Source organism: Chiloscyllium punctatum, chromosome 8, assembly GCF_047496795.1.
Source record: "Chiloscyllium punctatum isolate Juve2018m chromosome 8, sChiPun1.3, whole genome shotgun sequence".
NCBI lineage: Eukaryota > Metazoa > Chordata > Chondrichthyes > Orectolobiformes > Hemiscylliidae > Chiloscyllium > Chiloscyllium punctatum.
This window is the reverse complement of record NC_092746.1, coordinates 39,019,610-39,036,898: the sequence shown is the minus strand read 5'-3', so window position 1 is coordinate 39,036,898 and position 17,289 is coordinate 39,019,610. Positions and strand designations below refer to the sequence as shown.

Sequence of the window (17,289 nt, the reverse complement as noted above, 5' to 3'; positions counted from 1 at the left end):
AGTTGTATTATGCTGATAATAATGTGTAGTGTTGGAAAAAGCACAGCAGGTCAGGATCTACAAAAGCTGCAGTTTTTGCATTTTTTTGTGAAAAAAGATGCATGAGAAATGGATAGGGAGCTGAAGGCTGTGGGTACATAGTGTCTAAGCCATTCCTTCCTCCTGAGGAACTTTCTAGTGGTGGCTGGTTAAGAAAGTTGTCAGCCTGCTCCAATAAGATGAGCAACCTACTTAAAAGCCCAATTGGGGTGGATTTTCTGAGGGAGCTTGGAACTTGACACAGCGTGCAGAACCCACCAACTGTTTGCACCCTCCTAGTGGCAGAGTGTCCCCGGGAAGGAGTTGGCAACATGATACACAATAGTCAGAAAAATAAACCGGTGGAGACATGTCTCCACCACACTGATGACCCTGCATGCTGTAGGCCACTTCAGTCTAATATCTGCAGAGTGCAAGATTATATCCATGTTAATGTTGTTATGGACTAGGCCAGACCACTCAAAACGTTCTTAAGAAGGCAGCCCAGACTGTAACTTTGCTATTTGTTTTGGTAAGTGTACAGTGAAAATTACCCAGAGTAAGTTAGCTAGTTTGACAAAAATTTATTCACAGAATTATGGAATTAAACACAAAGAACGGAATATAGAATACCCACAGAACTCAGTCTACCCAAACTAGACTTAATTATGCTGTTCTGAAAATATACAACAGTCCCAATAAGCAAACTTCTTTAAGACAGAGTAAAAATGAAACAGAGGCTTACAAGTCGAGATTAGAAGGGCAGAAGGAGAAAGATAGAGAGAGAGAGAGAGGCTTCCAACTTTCTTCCATACACACCATTGCTGAACTGACCCAAAACTTCAGCTGCCAGACTGGCCACACCCCTTTCAGGATGCAGCTTACTTCTAAAACATGAGGCCTGAAGTCTCATTTGTTTACATATAAACAAAAGGCCTCTCAGTAAACACTTTCATTTCTGTACCAAACCAGCCAAATCGGAGCCTGGGCTGTTTTATGACCTCTCTGAAAAAAAACCAAAGACACAGTATCCCCGAGGAAAAGGAACAGCTTTTAGAAAAAGGACCAGCTTTCTATCAGTGTTCTGTCATGACTTCCTATCTATGCCACCTCTGCTGGTGGAGCCATCATCTGTCCAGAGCTGCAGATTCTCCTATTGGACCTTCCACGTAAGGAGCCCATCAGTCAGCCATATTGGATACCTCCTGGAAGATTCCTTCTGCCAGCACACAACTGACTCATGTTGGTTGGGACCCAGAATAGTGCTAACATTGGAACCATTCAGGAAAACACAACCCAAATGATTAATTAAGAGCCATTCACATGTCTTTTACTATTGCTTATAAGTTACCTCTTTAATCCACAATGGCCCTTTTCTTCCCTCACCTTGTTTCTTGCGCTTTATTTATTTGTAAAGGGTCTTTGGGTGTTTGGGTTTTCTTTGATTCTACTTGCTAGTATTTTCTCATGTACTTGCTTTCATTTCCTGGTTTCCTTTTTAATTTCGACTCTGCACTTCCAAAATTCCATTAGGTTTTATCCTCGTTTTTGGTATCTGATACAAGCTGGCCTTTTTGTCTCATCCTACTCTGTGTGTTCTTTGATAACCACTGGTCTAGATTCAGAAGTCTCCCTCCTTCTCTTGTGCTATCATATTTCTTATGAAGCCTATTTCTCTTTTCTATGAATGTTTCTCACTGTTTTGACAATGGTTTTCCCTCAAGTAGCCTTTTCCAGTTTCATTTCCATTGAGTCACAAATCCACTTAGCATAATGGGCTTTTCCCGAATTAAGAACTTTTCTACAGGTCTATTTTTGTCACTTTCCATAACTATACTAAATCTAACTCGATGATGAAAAATGCAAACAAATTGCTTCCCTCCTGAAACTTTTACCATTCTTTCAAAGTTTGTAGAAATGTTTTTGTTTTCTTGTTGGACATTTAAATATACTTTAAAACTCTGCACTGTCCACAAATTTTACAGTTAATGGTGAAGTAGTTGAAAACCATCCAAGTGCTATAAAAGCAAAATATTGCAGATGTTGGAAATCTGGAATAAAAATAGAAAGTGCTGGAGAACCTTTGCAGCACTGTCAGCATCTGTAGACAGAGAACTAGTGTTAATGTTTGGAGTCCAAAATTACACTTCACCGGAACTAAAAGGCCCTGAAAGTGGTGGTTTTAAGCTTTTGACAGAGGTATAAAAGAGCAAGTGAAATGGATTGTGCAAGTGTTTACAGCAAAGACAAAGCAGTAGGGAGTGATAGCAATGTAAAATATGTGTAAATGTTAGCGGTGAGAAGAAGATAATATATCTGCTGTGCTGAGAGCAAAGCTAGCAAGACACAAATAAGACATGGTCGGGGCTGGTGGGGGGTGAGGTGGGGTGTCTAAGAAAAAAGGAGGACAGAAATCAAAGGCTGAAATTGTGGAACTCAACATTGATTCCTAGAGATTGTAAAGTACCTAAGTGCAAAATAAAGTAATGTTCCTCCAGCTTGCATTGAGCTTCATTGGAAAAACATAGCAGGCGCAGAATGAAAATGTTACCGTGGGATCAAGGTGGTTTATTAAAATGACAAGCACCTGGAAGGTTGGAGTAACTCTTGATAGACAGACAATGGTATTCTGCAAAATAGTTACCCTCTGCATTTGGTCATGTCAGTGTAGATTCTAGTTGATTGGAAAGAAGTACAAGTAAAACACTGCTTTATTAGATGGATTGTTTGGGGCCATGGGTGGAGAAGAAGGAAAAAGTGAAAGAGCAAGAGTTACACCTTCTGCATCAGTATGGGAACATGCCACAGGAGAGTGAGGAAGTATTCGGAGTGGTGGAGGCGTGGAGCAGGGTGACAGGAGGGAACAGTCCTTGCAGAATGCTGAAAATGAAGGTGAAGGGAAGATGTACTCATCCTAATGGAGGTGTCAGAATTGACAGAGGATGCTCCTTTGGACGCAGAGACTGATGGTGTGGAAAGTGAGGACAGAAGGAACACTATTATTGCTCTGGAAGGGAGAGGAAAGGGTGAGGGCAGAAGTGTTGAAGGATGGGTTAGGCACAGTTGAGGACTGTGTCAATGGGGAGGATCTTTGATTGTGGAGAAAGAAAGACATGTCAGAAACACGACTGTGGAAGATGCAACAGATGGAAAAAATGGTCAAATTGAATGGAATACTTGCAGGAACTGGGGCTGAGGAAGTGCAGTAGAGGGAACTGTGGCAATTGGGTCAGTTTGTAATGAATATTAGTTGACAGTCTTTTCTCAGAAAAGGAAATTGTGAAATCAAGAAATAGAAGAGAAGTCAGAGATGGACCAAATGACAGTGAGAGGATGGAAATTGGAAGCAAAACTGATTAATGTTTCTAAGTCCAGACAAGAGAAGGAAGCCACATTGATTACATCATTGATGTATTGAAGAGTTTTGTGTGAAGGATCAAAATAGAATTGGAATAAGGAATGTTCCACTACCCCACTAAGAGACAGGTCTAAGTGGGACCCATGTGACTACCCATAGCTATACCTTTGACTTGGAGACAGACAAGTGAAAGGAGAAATTGTTCAAAGTGACACAGTACAAAGACACAATTGAGAAGATACTCCGTGAAAGCCAGAGGAGAAGGCTTTCACTCTAGCTTATTTGGATCCTTCAGGCATTCCAAACTGAAGAGCAAGGAACTCTATTCAGTCCTTTCAGGCATCCTGCACTGGCTGCTATTCTGGCCATATGTGTTCATTGATCTTATTAAAATATTTTGTATCTGCAGTCAGTTTGCTCCACCATAACCTTCAGGTATTTAGGTATCTGTTGTCATTGTCTGATGAACGATATGTGAAAGTACTACATTGAAGATGTAAGTTTCAGCAAAAGCAAAAGATTTTGTAACAACTGGCAAATTAGGCATAAATGAAACATACATGCCTGAAGTACCTTTGCAGTAACATTGTGTCTTATTGGAATGCAAACTTCCACCAAGGACAAACATGCTAGTATAGGAGTTCAGTTCTCACTGTTCTGTGAGCAAAGCTTAGCTGATACATAACCGGGCAAAAATGTGCTGACATTTACAGACGAGCATTAAAAATAATCATTTTTACTGATGCTTGTAGTTTTTAATACATTTATTTCCTAAATAGGTTTCTTTTTAATATCTTCTCATGTTTGCATAGCCAATGGAAAATAAAAAATGCATGATTGTTTATTTCTTTTGCTACCTTAGGCCGGTGGTGTTGCTTCTGGCTTTACACACGTCGTTACAAATGACCTCTCTGCAAAGAGATTGCTGCATATTAAAGGCAGGAGGATTGTTAGAGCAACAGAAGTTCCTCTCAGCTGGGCCAGCTTTAATAAAGGAGATTGTTTCATCATAGATCTGGGGAAGGTAAGTTGAAAGGAAATTTTATTTCATAAATACAATTCACACTGATGATCTCTTCTGGTCTACCTGATGTCTTTCACCTCCTCTGTGTCTTTCACTGTTTACTGTTGCTTACTGGAGGATTAAACATACAACAGTGCTTGAGATTGAATACTTACAATGTCTGAACACTAGATCCTGAGTGTGACTTTTTGACATTGCTCAATGCCACTATTTTACTCAGGATAAACTATATAACAGTGTAATTTTGTAGTGAAACGCATTCCAAAGAAAGTTGAATGCAAATTCTTAAATACAAGGGTAGTTGACAATGTAGCAACATTAGAAGGTCTGCTAATTATGAAAGTGCATTTGCACAAATCAATATAAATGTAGAATTATACCTAAGAAACAAAGCTGGCATGTCAAATTTCATGCATGGTGCAATCTGATGTGATTTGCTATTGTGTGATTTTTAATTTTGCAAACAGCCCTTTCGTTGTAAATGTAATCTCATCATCTCCCTACAAAAACTATGTTTTTTGACTTTTAACTGATTGAATTCCCAAGAAGAAATTTTAGGATGCAATGAATAAGGTGAGAGTATTTCTGTCAGCAAGACATGCAAAGGAAACACGATGTTACTAATGTTATTTTGCTTTGGGCCTTGGGCAAAGGCCAATCTGATCTCAAGTTGTCAATTGTGCTATTGATCTCCATTCACTTTGCTGTAAGTTCTTAGGAAGGCAGTTTTGTATTTGTCATTGACTGTTAGGTGTGTTATAGTAGCAAACAGTACCATACTTACAGATCTAATCATTAGATTTTATGTCTTATTCCCACACTAAAGCAACAGCTGCTCCTTTTTTTGAGGTATTGTAGGTGTTGGAGGTGATTTCCTCAAATTCCAGGAGCAGCAATTACTGTTTTATATGCTGTTGCATTGTTTTGGAACTTTGGAGAAAAAGGTCAAAACAACAGCAGTTTTAAAAGGGAGAAGAGCAGACAAAGGAAGCAGGAGAGGTAAGTGCAGGAGAGAGAGAGAGAAATAACTCACAGAGCTAACTGACAGAGTTAGCAGTTACTGCCTTTACTGTTCATTTCATGTATCGCTGGACATCGGAGTGTGTCTGGGAAAATCAAAAATCGGTGGAATTCACAACTGATCTTGGAGGAACCTGTTTGGGAAAGGTCACAGCATAGAAGCAGAGAAGTGGATTTAAAGCATGGCCTTATAATAAGGCTGCAGTAGTGAGTTGAGTGCATTCTTTCCTGATTATATATTTTATTGAGCCATGTCTCTTGATTAAAGTTAAAATATAAGCCATAAATATTAATTTAAACTGGAGAAGTGTTTTGTAGAGGAATAAGACGGTGCTATTTTCTGGGTCTATAGATTGAAAGAAGCAAAAATGGCCCTTAGTAGAGTGATATACTCTTCTTGTCGGATGTGGATGTTTAGGGAGGGTTTATGGGTTAATGAGGATTATATCTGCAATAAATGCCGTTGGTTGAGAATCCTATCAGATCAAGTGGATCGATTGGAGAGGCAGGTAGAGGCAATAAGGAATTTACAAGAGCAAGGGGATGTGATAGATGGCAATTATAGGAAGGGGGGGAAAGTCTCAGATACAGTCACACAGATGGGTTAATTCCAGGAAAGGTAAGAGAGGTAGGCAGGAAGTGCAGCAGTCTTCTGTGGCTATCCTCATTAAATACAAGTATTCTGTTTTGGAAAATCTAGGGGGTGATGGACACTCAGGGCTATGTAGCACGAACAGCCAAGTTTCTGGTATTGAGACTGGCTGTAATGTAATGAGAGGTACGTCGGGTTCCAAGCAATCGATTGTGTTAGGGGATTCTCTAGTCCGAGGTACAGACAGATGTTTCTGTGGCCAGCAGCGAAAAAATCAGAATGGTGTTTTGCATCCTTGGTGCCAGGATCAAGGATGTCTCAGTGAGGGTGCAAAATGTTCTCAAGGGGGAGAGGGACTAGCAGGAGGTCATTGTACACATTGGAACCAACAATATAGGAAGGGAAAAGGTTGAGATTCTGAAGATAGGTTACAGAGAGTTAGGCAGGAATGTAAAAAGGAGGTCCTCGAGAGTAGTAATATCTGGATTACTCCCAGTGCTACGAGCTAGTGAGGCCAGGATTAGGAGAATAGAGCAGATGAATGCATGGCTGAGGAGCTGGTGTATGGGAGAAAGATTCACATTTTTAGATCATTGGAAGCTGTTTTGGGGTAGAAGTGACCTGGAGAAGAAGGTTGGATTGCACCTAAAGTGGAAGGGGACTAATATACCGGCAGGGAGATTTGCTAGAGCTGCTCGGGTAGATTTAAACTAGTAAGGTGGGGGAGGAGGGGTACTCAGGGAGATAGTGAGGAAAGATTTCAATCGGAGACTGGTACAGTTGAGAACAAAGGCGAGAAACAGTCAGGGCAGGCAGGGACAAAGCAAAGAACAAGGTAGGACTGATAAACTGTATTTATTTCAATGCAAGAGGCCTAATAGGGAAGGCAGATTGAACTCAGGGCATGGTTAGGAACATGGGACTGGGATATCATAGCAATTACAGAAACATGGCTCAGGGATGGGCAGGACTGGCAGCTTAATGCTCCAAGATACAAATGCTGCAGGAAGGAGAGAAGGGGAGGCAAAAGAGGAGGGGAAGTGGCATTTTTGATAAGGGATAGAATGACAGCTGTACTAAAGGAGGATATTCCCGGAAATACGTCCAGGGAAGTTATTTATATGGAACTGAGAAATAAGAAAGGGATGATCACCTTAAAGGGATTGTATTATAGACCCCCTAACAATCAGAGGGAAATTGAGAAACAGATTTTCAAGGAGAGCTCAGTTATCTCTAAGAATAATAGGGTGGTTATGGTAGGGGATTTTAACTTCCAAATATAGACTGGGACTGCAATAGTGTTAAGGGTTTAGATGGAGAGGAATTTGTTAAGTGTGTACAAGAAAATTTTCTGATTCAGTATATGGATGTACCTACAAGAGAAGGTGCAAAACTTGACCTACTCTTGGGAAATAAGGCAGGGCAGGTGACTGAGGTGTCAGTGGGGGAGCACTTTGGGGCCAGCAACCATAATTTATTAGTTTTAAAATATTGATGGAAAAGGATAGACCAGATCTAAAAGTTGAAGTTCTAAATTGGAGGAAGGCCAATTTTGACAGTATTAGGCAAGAACTTTCAAAAGCTGATTGGAGGCAGATGTTCGCAGGTAAAGGGACGACTGGAAAATGGGAAGCCTTCAGTAATGAGATAACGAGAGTCCAGAGACAGTATATTCCTGTCAGGATGAAAGGGAAGGCTGGTAGGTATAGGGAATGCTGGATGACAGAAGAAATTGAGGTTTTAGTTATGAAAAAGAAGGAAGCATATGTCAGGTATAGACTGGATAGATTGAGTGAATCCTTAGAAGAGTATAGAGGCAGTAGGAGTATACTTAAGAGGGAAATCAGGAGGGCAAAGAGGGGACATGAGATAGCTTTGGAAAATAGAGTTAAGGAGAATCCAAATGGATTTTACAAATATATTGGGGCAAAAGGGGAACTAGGAAAAGAATAGGGCCCCTCAAAGACCAGCAAGGTGACCTTTGTGTGGAGCCACAGAAAATGGGGGAGATACTAAATGAATATTTTGCATCAGTATTTACTGAGGAAAAGGAAGTGGAAGATATAGAATGTAGGGAAAAAATGGTGACATCTTGAAAAATGTCAGTATTACAGAGGAGGAAGTGCTGGATGTTTTGAAACGCATAAATGTGGATAAATTCCAAGGACCTGATCAGATGTACCCTAGAACTCTGTGGGAAGCTAGAGAAGTGATTGCTGGGCCTCTTGCTGAGATATTTGTATCATTGATAGTCACAGGTGAGGTGCCAGAAGACTGGAGGTTGGATAACGTGGTGCTACTGTTTAAGAAAGGTGGTAAGGACAAGCCAGGGAACTATAGACCAGTGAACCTGACGTCGGTGGTGGGCAAGTTGTTGGAGGGAATCCTGAGGGACAGGATGGACATGTATTTGGAAAGGCATGGACTGATTAGGTATATCGATATTTCAGGCATGAGCCCTTCTTCAGTGCAGAACTCGAGGGCATAGGTTTCGGGTGAGAGGGGATAGATATAGAAGAGACCTAAGAGGCAACCTTTTCGCTTCGAGGGTGGTATGGGTTTGGAATGAGCTGCCAGAGAAAGTGGTGGAGGCTGGTACAATTGCAACATTTAAAAGGCATCTGGATGGGTATATGAATAGGAAGTGTTTGGAGGGATATTGTCCAAGTGCTGGCAGGTGGGACTAGATTGGATTAGGATATCTGGTCGGCATGGACAAGTTGGACCGAAGGGTCTGTTTCCATACTGTACATCTCTGTGACTGTATAATTCAAACCTAAAATCAATATGTAAACAATTTAAAGGTTGACCATCAGCTAGCTCAACAAGTAATTGACTATGCAAATGTGCCATCCAGATTGTAAAAGAAAAACCCAGACTTTGGTTGATTCATGAAGGTGAATTTTGATTCAAACAATTCTGGTAATTTCATGATTCAGAAGGGCCAATCTAAGATAATTTTGACCTTCATTTCAGTCTGACATTGGAATCATGCTCTTGATGTTTTCACTCACATATTAATTTTGTGGCAGGCATTGAATTTTTGGGGTTGTGGCAATCTTGCCCAAACTACCACCCTGGCCATTTTTTTTTTGACAAGGGAAAGGAACTCTGTATTCCTGAGAGAAGATTCTGCTCAAGGCTTCCTCAGTAATGTGGAGCTGTACTTGCATGCCGACAGTTCAATTCACATGAGTCAGCTGTGCCGAACAATCAAAGACCCAGCCACATAAGGAAATATGATGTTAGTGTGCTGGGAGGGTAATGTGTCAGACCAGTAGAGGGGACAGGTAAGTAACGTGAAGAAAAGTAGGACATGTCCTCAGAATGTCTGCTGGTAATGCCAACTGTTGGAGAGGAGGTAGTGTGCCCAGGGTAGTATGCAAGATGGGTAGGGCATGGATGAGTAGGTTGCCAGCTGGGTCAAGTGCTAGGCAGGTAAGTCAAGGGGCTGGGGTGCCAAGGTGCCAAGGTACAAAGTGGCACGATAATTGATGTAGCATTTAGGCTATGCCAGGCTGAGTAGGCAGAGGGGAAGGGGACGTTGTGTCCAGTACAGTTCAATGGTAGGGGTTACATCCAGGAGTTTGGGTTTGGTCAACTCCAGCCGAGGCATTAGTGCCAGATCAGGTCATATCCAGAAGGGGGTGGGTTTCAGGTCCAGTCCAGGGGAGGGTCAGGTCCCTGAATAGTGTTGGGTCCAGTTCTGCGAGGTGTAAGGGGTCTAGGGAGTGTAGTTGGAGTTGTATAAGGTATGTATGAATTAGTACTGTTGAATTGTTACTCAGGTGTTAAATCGTACATTAGTTGTCTAAGTTTTCCTGTGTAATTGTTTTACTTAATTTCTTCGGAACCCTCCACAGTTTCAAACTTAAATGGAAAATTTCAGAGAGATCCAGGCATAGAATAGGATATTTAAATTCCCAGGCAACTTCCATGGAGTGTGTTATGATGGGGATACAGACCATTGTGTGTACTGCATGTGTGTCCAATATCAATGATCATCTGTTCTATTAGAGCACAGTGTAAATTCCTTCTGCTAAAAGTATTGTGTAATGCCATTATGCTGCTCCAGAGACTGCACTCTGATGATGTGAACACTGGAAAAAAATTATAGCATGACATAATTGCAACTAAGTATTAATTTGATTCAGTTGATAACATATTTCATCGGAGTCAGAAAATTACAGTTATGATACACACTCCCTAAATTAAGCAGATAATTCAAGTTGATGTTTTAATACCAAAAGCTACATTTACATTGGTTTCATACTTCAAATGATATGTTGAATTCAGGTCTTGTCTATCTATTCAGTTAGACGTAACAGATCCCATGGCATATTTCAAAGAAAATGTAGACTTCCTCTGTTGTCCTGCCAACAATACCACCCAAAATCACTACTACCGAAAACAGACTAATTGGCTCTGTGCCTCATTTACTGAGAAATGCCTGCCTTACTTTCCTAAATTACAGGAATTATAACTTTGGAAGCAATTATTTGGATGTGTGATCTTGGGGACATGACAAATAACTAAGGCTGGTCTATAAACTGCAGTTTCATAGGAAATGAAAATCTAACCAGGTGGGAAACTAACTATTATTACCCATTTTACACTTCCAACCTTGTCACAAGTTGTAGTCCCTTATAAAATGATGACCCCTTTCTTTAGTTTATCAACTGGTAATGTTTAGATTAGCAGATACACAAGGGCTTTTATTTTCACCAAAGTTACACTCCCAGCACAAACCTTTAACTACCAAGACTGCATGTGACCAATCAGAGGTCAGGGTGCTCAACAGGTTTCATCTAATGGAAATTTCTCCTAATTTAGGTTGGAACTAAAATCTGCCTCCAGTTCACTGTCACTAATTTAAACTGAGGTTGCCAGGTTATTTCACATATGCTGAAATGAAACTGTGAAATGAAAGGTTCCACTAATTAGTTAATTGGTAAATGCCATTCAAACTTAACTCAGGCCCTCACTTTCAACAAGTGAGGAAATCCAACACTTTAAAATATCATGGTTGTGCGAGGCCTAATGTATATTGGCTACCTGAGGCCTTTTCAAGATTTTAGGGAGATGAAATGGATGGCTATTTTTGTAGTGAACATCCCAGTCATTACTGAAATAGTTCATTTAGCATTCAAGCACACTGTACCAGACATAATCTAACACAATCCATTAGAGGCATATTTGGTTATATGTGCAGTTAATATCGAACACGATCATTAACATGTGACATTTCTTTTGAACTATCTTCATAGTTCTCACTTGGGTGGTCAAAAAATCTATTTTTAAAACTTTTACGCTTGTCACAATGGTGAATCAGTCATTTACAGGAGTAAAACCAGAATAATTATAGCTTGAATGCAAACCACAACCATGCAAAGTGTAAGCTGTGCATGAAAACCTTGCAGCGAAAACAAAATTGACGTGTAGAATTTAATTCAGTCTGGGAGTCATGAAGGTTGGAGCTCAGGCAGATGGAATAAACTTCAGACTGTAGTGATTGCATTGAGGGCAGCCAGGTGGACCTCATAGAATATGAGTTCTCTGATTGTGGCTGTTAATCTGGTTCAATCAAGGAGCCCTGGCTGACAGATATAAACCTCCTGATCACTCTGAGAGCCTGCTCAGAGCAAACTGGATTAATATCAAGGACTCTCCACATATGAAAGAAGGTGACTTGGTGACAGGATACCAGCCTCTGTGGAGTTACTTCAGTAGCAACAAGAGTGGGATTAATGATGTAACCACGCAAAAGCACCTAATAGTTGAAGTACAGCTGGACTTCAAACAGTCACTACAACTGACTTTGTCACGGGAAGAATGTGCCAAGTGGAGCAGATGAGTTGCAGAGTATTTTGATGAAAGTGGACACCCTCACCAGTCCAACTGAGCTTGAGAATACCACTGCTGTTTCTGCCTGAACATTGAATGATGGATGGTATGGAGCTGCAGTCCAAACTTTGAAGGCAAGCTTAAAGAAACAGCCTAAAGCTTCACTAGCTACCAGGCTGTCCTAATTCCTATTTGTTTATAAGACCACCTTTAATGCAATTACAAGGATAGCTCCAGCAGAGTTCCTAATGGGGAGAAGACTCCTTATCAGGTTAAGTCTGATTTTCCCAAACCAAGGGGGGGAGGCTGAATGGCATCAGGAATACCAGTTCCAGACACAAGACTTCGCTAAGTGAGAGAGACTATTTACTTCAGGGGACGAAGTTTGTGGTAGGAACCATGGAATGGCCCTGCATGGGTAAGAGGCACATTCGATGCAAAGTCAGCTCCAGTGATGTATAAGATTTGGGTAGGTGTGAGTGGCTTGGACAAGCACATGGACCATATAAATATTGCAAATGGTGTGGGAGCAAAATGTGCCCAGCTCCTTCATTGCTTTGCTGGCTGGAACAGAACCTATGAATTCTCCCTTCTTCGTCAAGCGTTGAAGATGCCTCACATTTTGCGATGGACACGGCTGATGTCGCCGCCTTGACTCCTTTGTTGCCTGAAGAAGAGAATGAATTTTGTTCCGTGCTGCTAAATTGCCCGTAGTGTTAGGTAAGGGGTAGATGTAGGGGTATGGGTGGGTTACGCTTCGGCGGGGCAGTGTGGACTTGTTGGGCCGAAGGGCCTGTTTCCACACTGTAAGTAATCTAATCTAATCTACTCTGGGTGCAAGAGGCAAGTTACTGTGTATTACATGCCACCCATATCAAAAGTGGAGTTAGAGGAACCTGACCTGGTGCTAAAACAATCCAGGAGGAGCTACAAAAATAACAACCAGTTTATACCCTTGGACTCAGAGGGGGAGAGAGGTAGTGATTGTGACAAAGTCAGCTAGTTGGACCTTATAGAATCTGGTCCAGTCAGGGAGTCCTGGCTGACAGATAGAAACAGGAGTGTCAAAGATTCAGTTCACTGTGAGAGCTGGCTGTCAGGAAGCAGGATCAGTGTCAAGAGCTCTCCATGTGTAAATAAAGGGTGACTCGGTGATGGGATACCATCCTCTGTGGAGTTGTTTCACAGACCTCAGAAACAAACTTCAGATGCACAAGCTCCAATGGTCTTCTGCTTGAACACAACTGGAAGAGGCAGCATGTTAGTGTGGGCAAGTGCAAGGAGTTCATTCAAGGAGTTCATTCAACCAAGGACAGAAAGGAATGGCCCAGTGGTTCACAGTGATTTGAGAGTGGAGGCATGGGGAGGGATACTGTGGACAGCCTTATACAGGGAAGAGATTGGAAAATGTGGGCCAGGGGCTGGAAGGTCTAAACAGCCCTTGTAAGCCCATTCCTGTTGAAGAAAATTGAGATGGTGTTTAATATAGGAGAACGTGAGGACTGCAGATGGTGGAGATCAGAGTCGAAAAGTGTGGTGCTGGAAAAGCACAGCTGGTCAGACAGCATCAGAGGAGCAGGAGAGTCGACATTTCGAGCATAAACTCTCCATGAGGAATTGAGTATTTAACTAACCTTTTGTACTTTCTTTTCCCTTTTCCTTTCCCTTTTTCCCTCAATTCTGTTCACATCCCTCCCAATTACAGGCTGGGTAGTAGATGAATATTCAGCCCGCAGCTGAGTACTGGATGATATAAACCTGAAAGTTTCAATATCTCATAATTCTTATGACAATCCAGATGCCCTAAGCAGTCATGATCCTTATAATTTTCATCAACCATAAAGGTAAACTGACTTCATAAATGTCAGCAGCCTAAGCAGGGACTTATAATCTTTATTAAAAAAATGTTGTCATCTTCTGCGTAAAACCCGATAGAGTTGTAACTGTTATCTTTTTTTATGCTTGATGTTGCCATTGACTCAGGAGTCTTAAATTGAAGCATTCAAAAACTAATTTGTTTCACATAGCAACAAACTTTGTGCCAACTTTCCTAAACTGCAAAAAAAAGGGGATAACGACAGTCTCTACCATTTGTGAAAAAGGAAGAAAGAATGTAATTAAAAAATGTTTTCTCACTTTCTGGTTGAATGGGCTGTTTGATAATGTTTGATTTTGTGCAATAGTTTAAAACCAGCAACAATGAATGGGTAAGCAATTTTACATCACTCTCAATTGTCTATTTGCATTGAAGTCTTCATTTAACTTAATGAACTTCATTAAGTTAAATGGTGAGGAGTAATGTTAAACAAGCAGATCACTCATCACTACCAACTTACCAACTTCCACTACCACACAAAGTCAAAATCTAACCCATTGGCTGAGAAAAATCGAGGTTCGTTCCACAACTTTTAATGCACAATTCTTCGACACATGGAATTCTACCTAGTTACTGCAGTCTTGAAGCTATGCAAATTGTTCTGGTATTTGTCAAATGTGTTTGTTGTAATTTTATTTGGTGGATACTTTTGAGCATAAACCATCAACATCCATACCTCATGGCAGGACAGATTGAACAGAGATGATGGCACAGTGCTATATAGTCGGGAGGGAGTTGCTCTTGGAGTCCTCAAAATTGACAATGGATCTCATAAAGTCTCATGATGTCAGGTCAAAAATGGGTAAGGAAACCTTCTGCTGATTGTCATCTTCTGCTTCCTGATCAGCTGATGAATCTATGATGGACTGAACACCACTTGAAGGAAGCACTGAGGGCAGAAAAGACATAGAATGTACTCTGGGTAGGGGATTTCAGTGTCCACAACCAAGAATAGGTTGGCAGCGCCTCTACTGGCTGATCTGGCCAAGATCTAAAGATCATAGCTGCTGTACTGAATCTGCAGTAGATAGTGATGGAACCAATGATAGGGAAAAATATATTTGACCTTATTGTCATCAATCTGCCTGCTACAGACGCATCTGTCCACGACTGTATCAGTGAGATTGTCCACCGCACAGTCATTGTGGAGACAAAGTCCTATCTTTACATTGAGAATACTCTCCATAGAGTTGTTTAGCATTACCACTTTGCTGCAAGAGATAGACTTTCAAACAGATTGAAGAACTCATATTGGGCATCCATGAAGCACTGTGAGCTATCAGCAGCAGCAGAACTGTACTCAAACACAACCTGCAGCCTGAAAGCCTAGATTATCCCGTATTCAATCGTTACCATCAAGCCAAGGGATCAGACCCAGTTCAATGAAAAATGGAGACGGCATACCAAGAGCAGTAGCAGACATACCTAAAAATTAGGTGTCATCCTAGAGAAACTACAAAACATGATTCCCCAAACAGCCTAAGCAGCAAATGCTAGACGGGGCTAAGTGATTCCATAACTGAAGGATCAGATCTAAGTTCTGCAGTTAGCTGCAGATAAACAACACATTGAAGGAAGAGGCTGCACAGACACCCCATCCTCAATGGGGGAGCCAAGCACATCTTTTCAAAATATAATACTGAAGCGTTCACAAATGTCTTCAACAAGAGGTGCTTAGTGGATGATCCATCTCAATTACCTCTGAAGGCCCAAACATCCAGATATCAGTCTGCAGCCAATTTGTTTCAATCCATATGTTATCAAGAAACAGATGAGGATATGGGTACTGACAATGTTCTGGCATAGTATTAAAGATTCGTGTTTCAGAATTAGCTATGCCCCTAGCAAAACTGTTCTGTTAAGTACAACACTGGCATCTACCTGACAAAGCTGAAATTAAGCCCAGGTATATCCCTTTTGCAAAAGCAGGATAAATCCAATCCAACCAAATACTGGCCCATTAGGCTACTGTTGATCATCGGTAATGCAATAGAAAAGATCACAACCAGTGTTATCAAGTAACACTTGCTTCACAGTAACCTGCTCACTAATGCTGAATTTAGTCCACTAAGAACACTCAGCTGTTTACATCATTATAGCTTTAGTCCAAACATGGAGGGGGCCGGGGGGGGGGGGGGGGGGGGGGGTATGTGTGAATGACTACCTTTGACATCAAGGCACATTTGACCAAATGTGCCATCAAGGAATTCTTGCAAAATTACTGTCAATGGGAATCAAGAAAAAAACTGTCTGCTGTTTGGACCTGGCACAAATAAAGATGGTCGAAGCTGCTGAAGGTCAATTATCTCAGCTCCAGGACATCTCTGCAGGAGTTCCTTAGGATAGTGTCCTTGGCCCAGTCATCTTCAGCTATTTAATTAGTGTCCTTCCCTCAATCATAAAATCAGAAGTAGGGATGCTAGCTGATGATAGCACAATTTTCAGTACCCTTTGTAATTTTGCATATATTGAAGCAGCCCATGTCCAAATAAAGCACGATCTACATTATATCAAGGCTTGGACTGATATGTGTGACAGATAATTGCTAGACAATGACCATTTCCAATAAAAAGAATCAAAGTATTGCTTCTTCACCTTCAATAATATTACCATAGATGAATCTTGTATTATTAACATGCTGAGGGTTAACATTAACCAGAAACTAGACATATAAATACTGTAGCTCCAAGAGCAGGTCACAGGATAGGAGTCTTGCAGTGAGTAATTCACCTATTGACTCCCAAACCCTGTTCACCATCTACAAGGCACAAGTCTGGAGTATGATGGAATTCTGCCCACTTGGATGACTGCAGCAGCAATAACACTCCAAAAGCTTGACATCATGCAGTACAAAGTAGCCGCTTGATTGGCATCACATCCTCAAATATCCACTCTGTCCACCATTGATGCACAGTAGCAGCAGTGCTTTCCATCTGCATGTTGCACTGCAGAAATTCACCAAGGCTCTTTAGACAGCATCTTCCAAACTCTTGACCTCTACCATCTAGAAGGACAAGGACAGTAGATACATGGGAACACTACCACATGTTCATTCCCCTCCAAGCCTCTCACCATCCTGACTTGGAACGAAATTGCAATTCCTTCACTGCCACTGGGTCAAAATCCTGGAATTTCCACCCTACGGGCACAGTGATGGCAGTGGATCAAAGAGGAAGTTCACTTTTTTAAGAGCAACTACATATGCCCACATACCCTGGATGAATAATAAAAATAAATCTTCTGTGCCTGAAGCCAGGCTTGACCCATAGCCCTGAGACCTCCACCATGGATAAGGCAAGGGTACAGGTCCGAATCTACTCCAGCTAGAAAAATTGAAACACATTATCGTCATCAATCTCATCCCCAATGGATTCTGAATTGTTGTGATAGCATACAATTTTACATGCATGTTGCATCCTGAAGTTATGAATATGAGTCTTAAAAGTTTCCAATTCTGTTTCCATCATATGGTTGGCTGTTTGAGAAGCTGCCTTATTTTTACTGAGCCCCATTTAAATGACTTACTCATTAATATTTACTCTCTTTGTCCATATTAT

At 41.2% G+C, this 17,289-nt stretch overlaps 1 protein-coding gene across 1 annotated transcript in view; it reads left to right on the top strand.

Moving 5' to 3' along the window:
• The window catches only part of scin (scinderin), a 110,311-nt gene that overhangs the window by 4,518 nt on the left and 88,504 nt on the right, over positions 1 to 17,289 (top strand). The window contains exon 3 of the mRNA XM_072575393.1: positions 4,239 to 4,400. Coding sequence (XP_072431494.1) covers positions 4,239 to 4,400 — 162 coding nt within the window. The remainder of the gene's footprint in view (positions 1 to 4,238; positions 4,401 to 17,289) is intronic.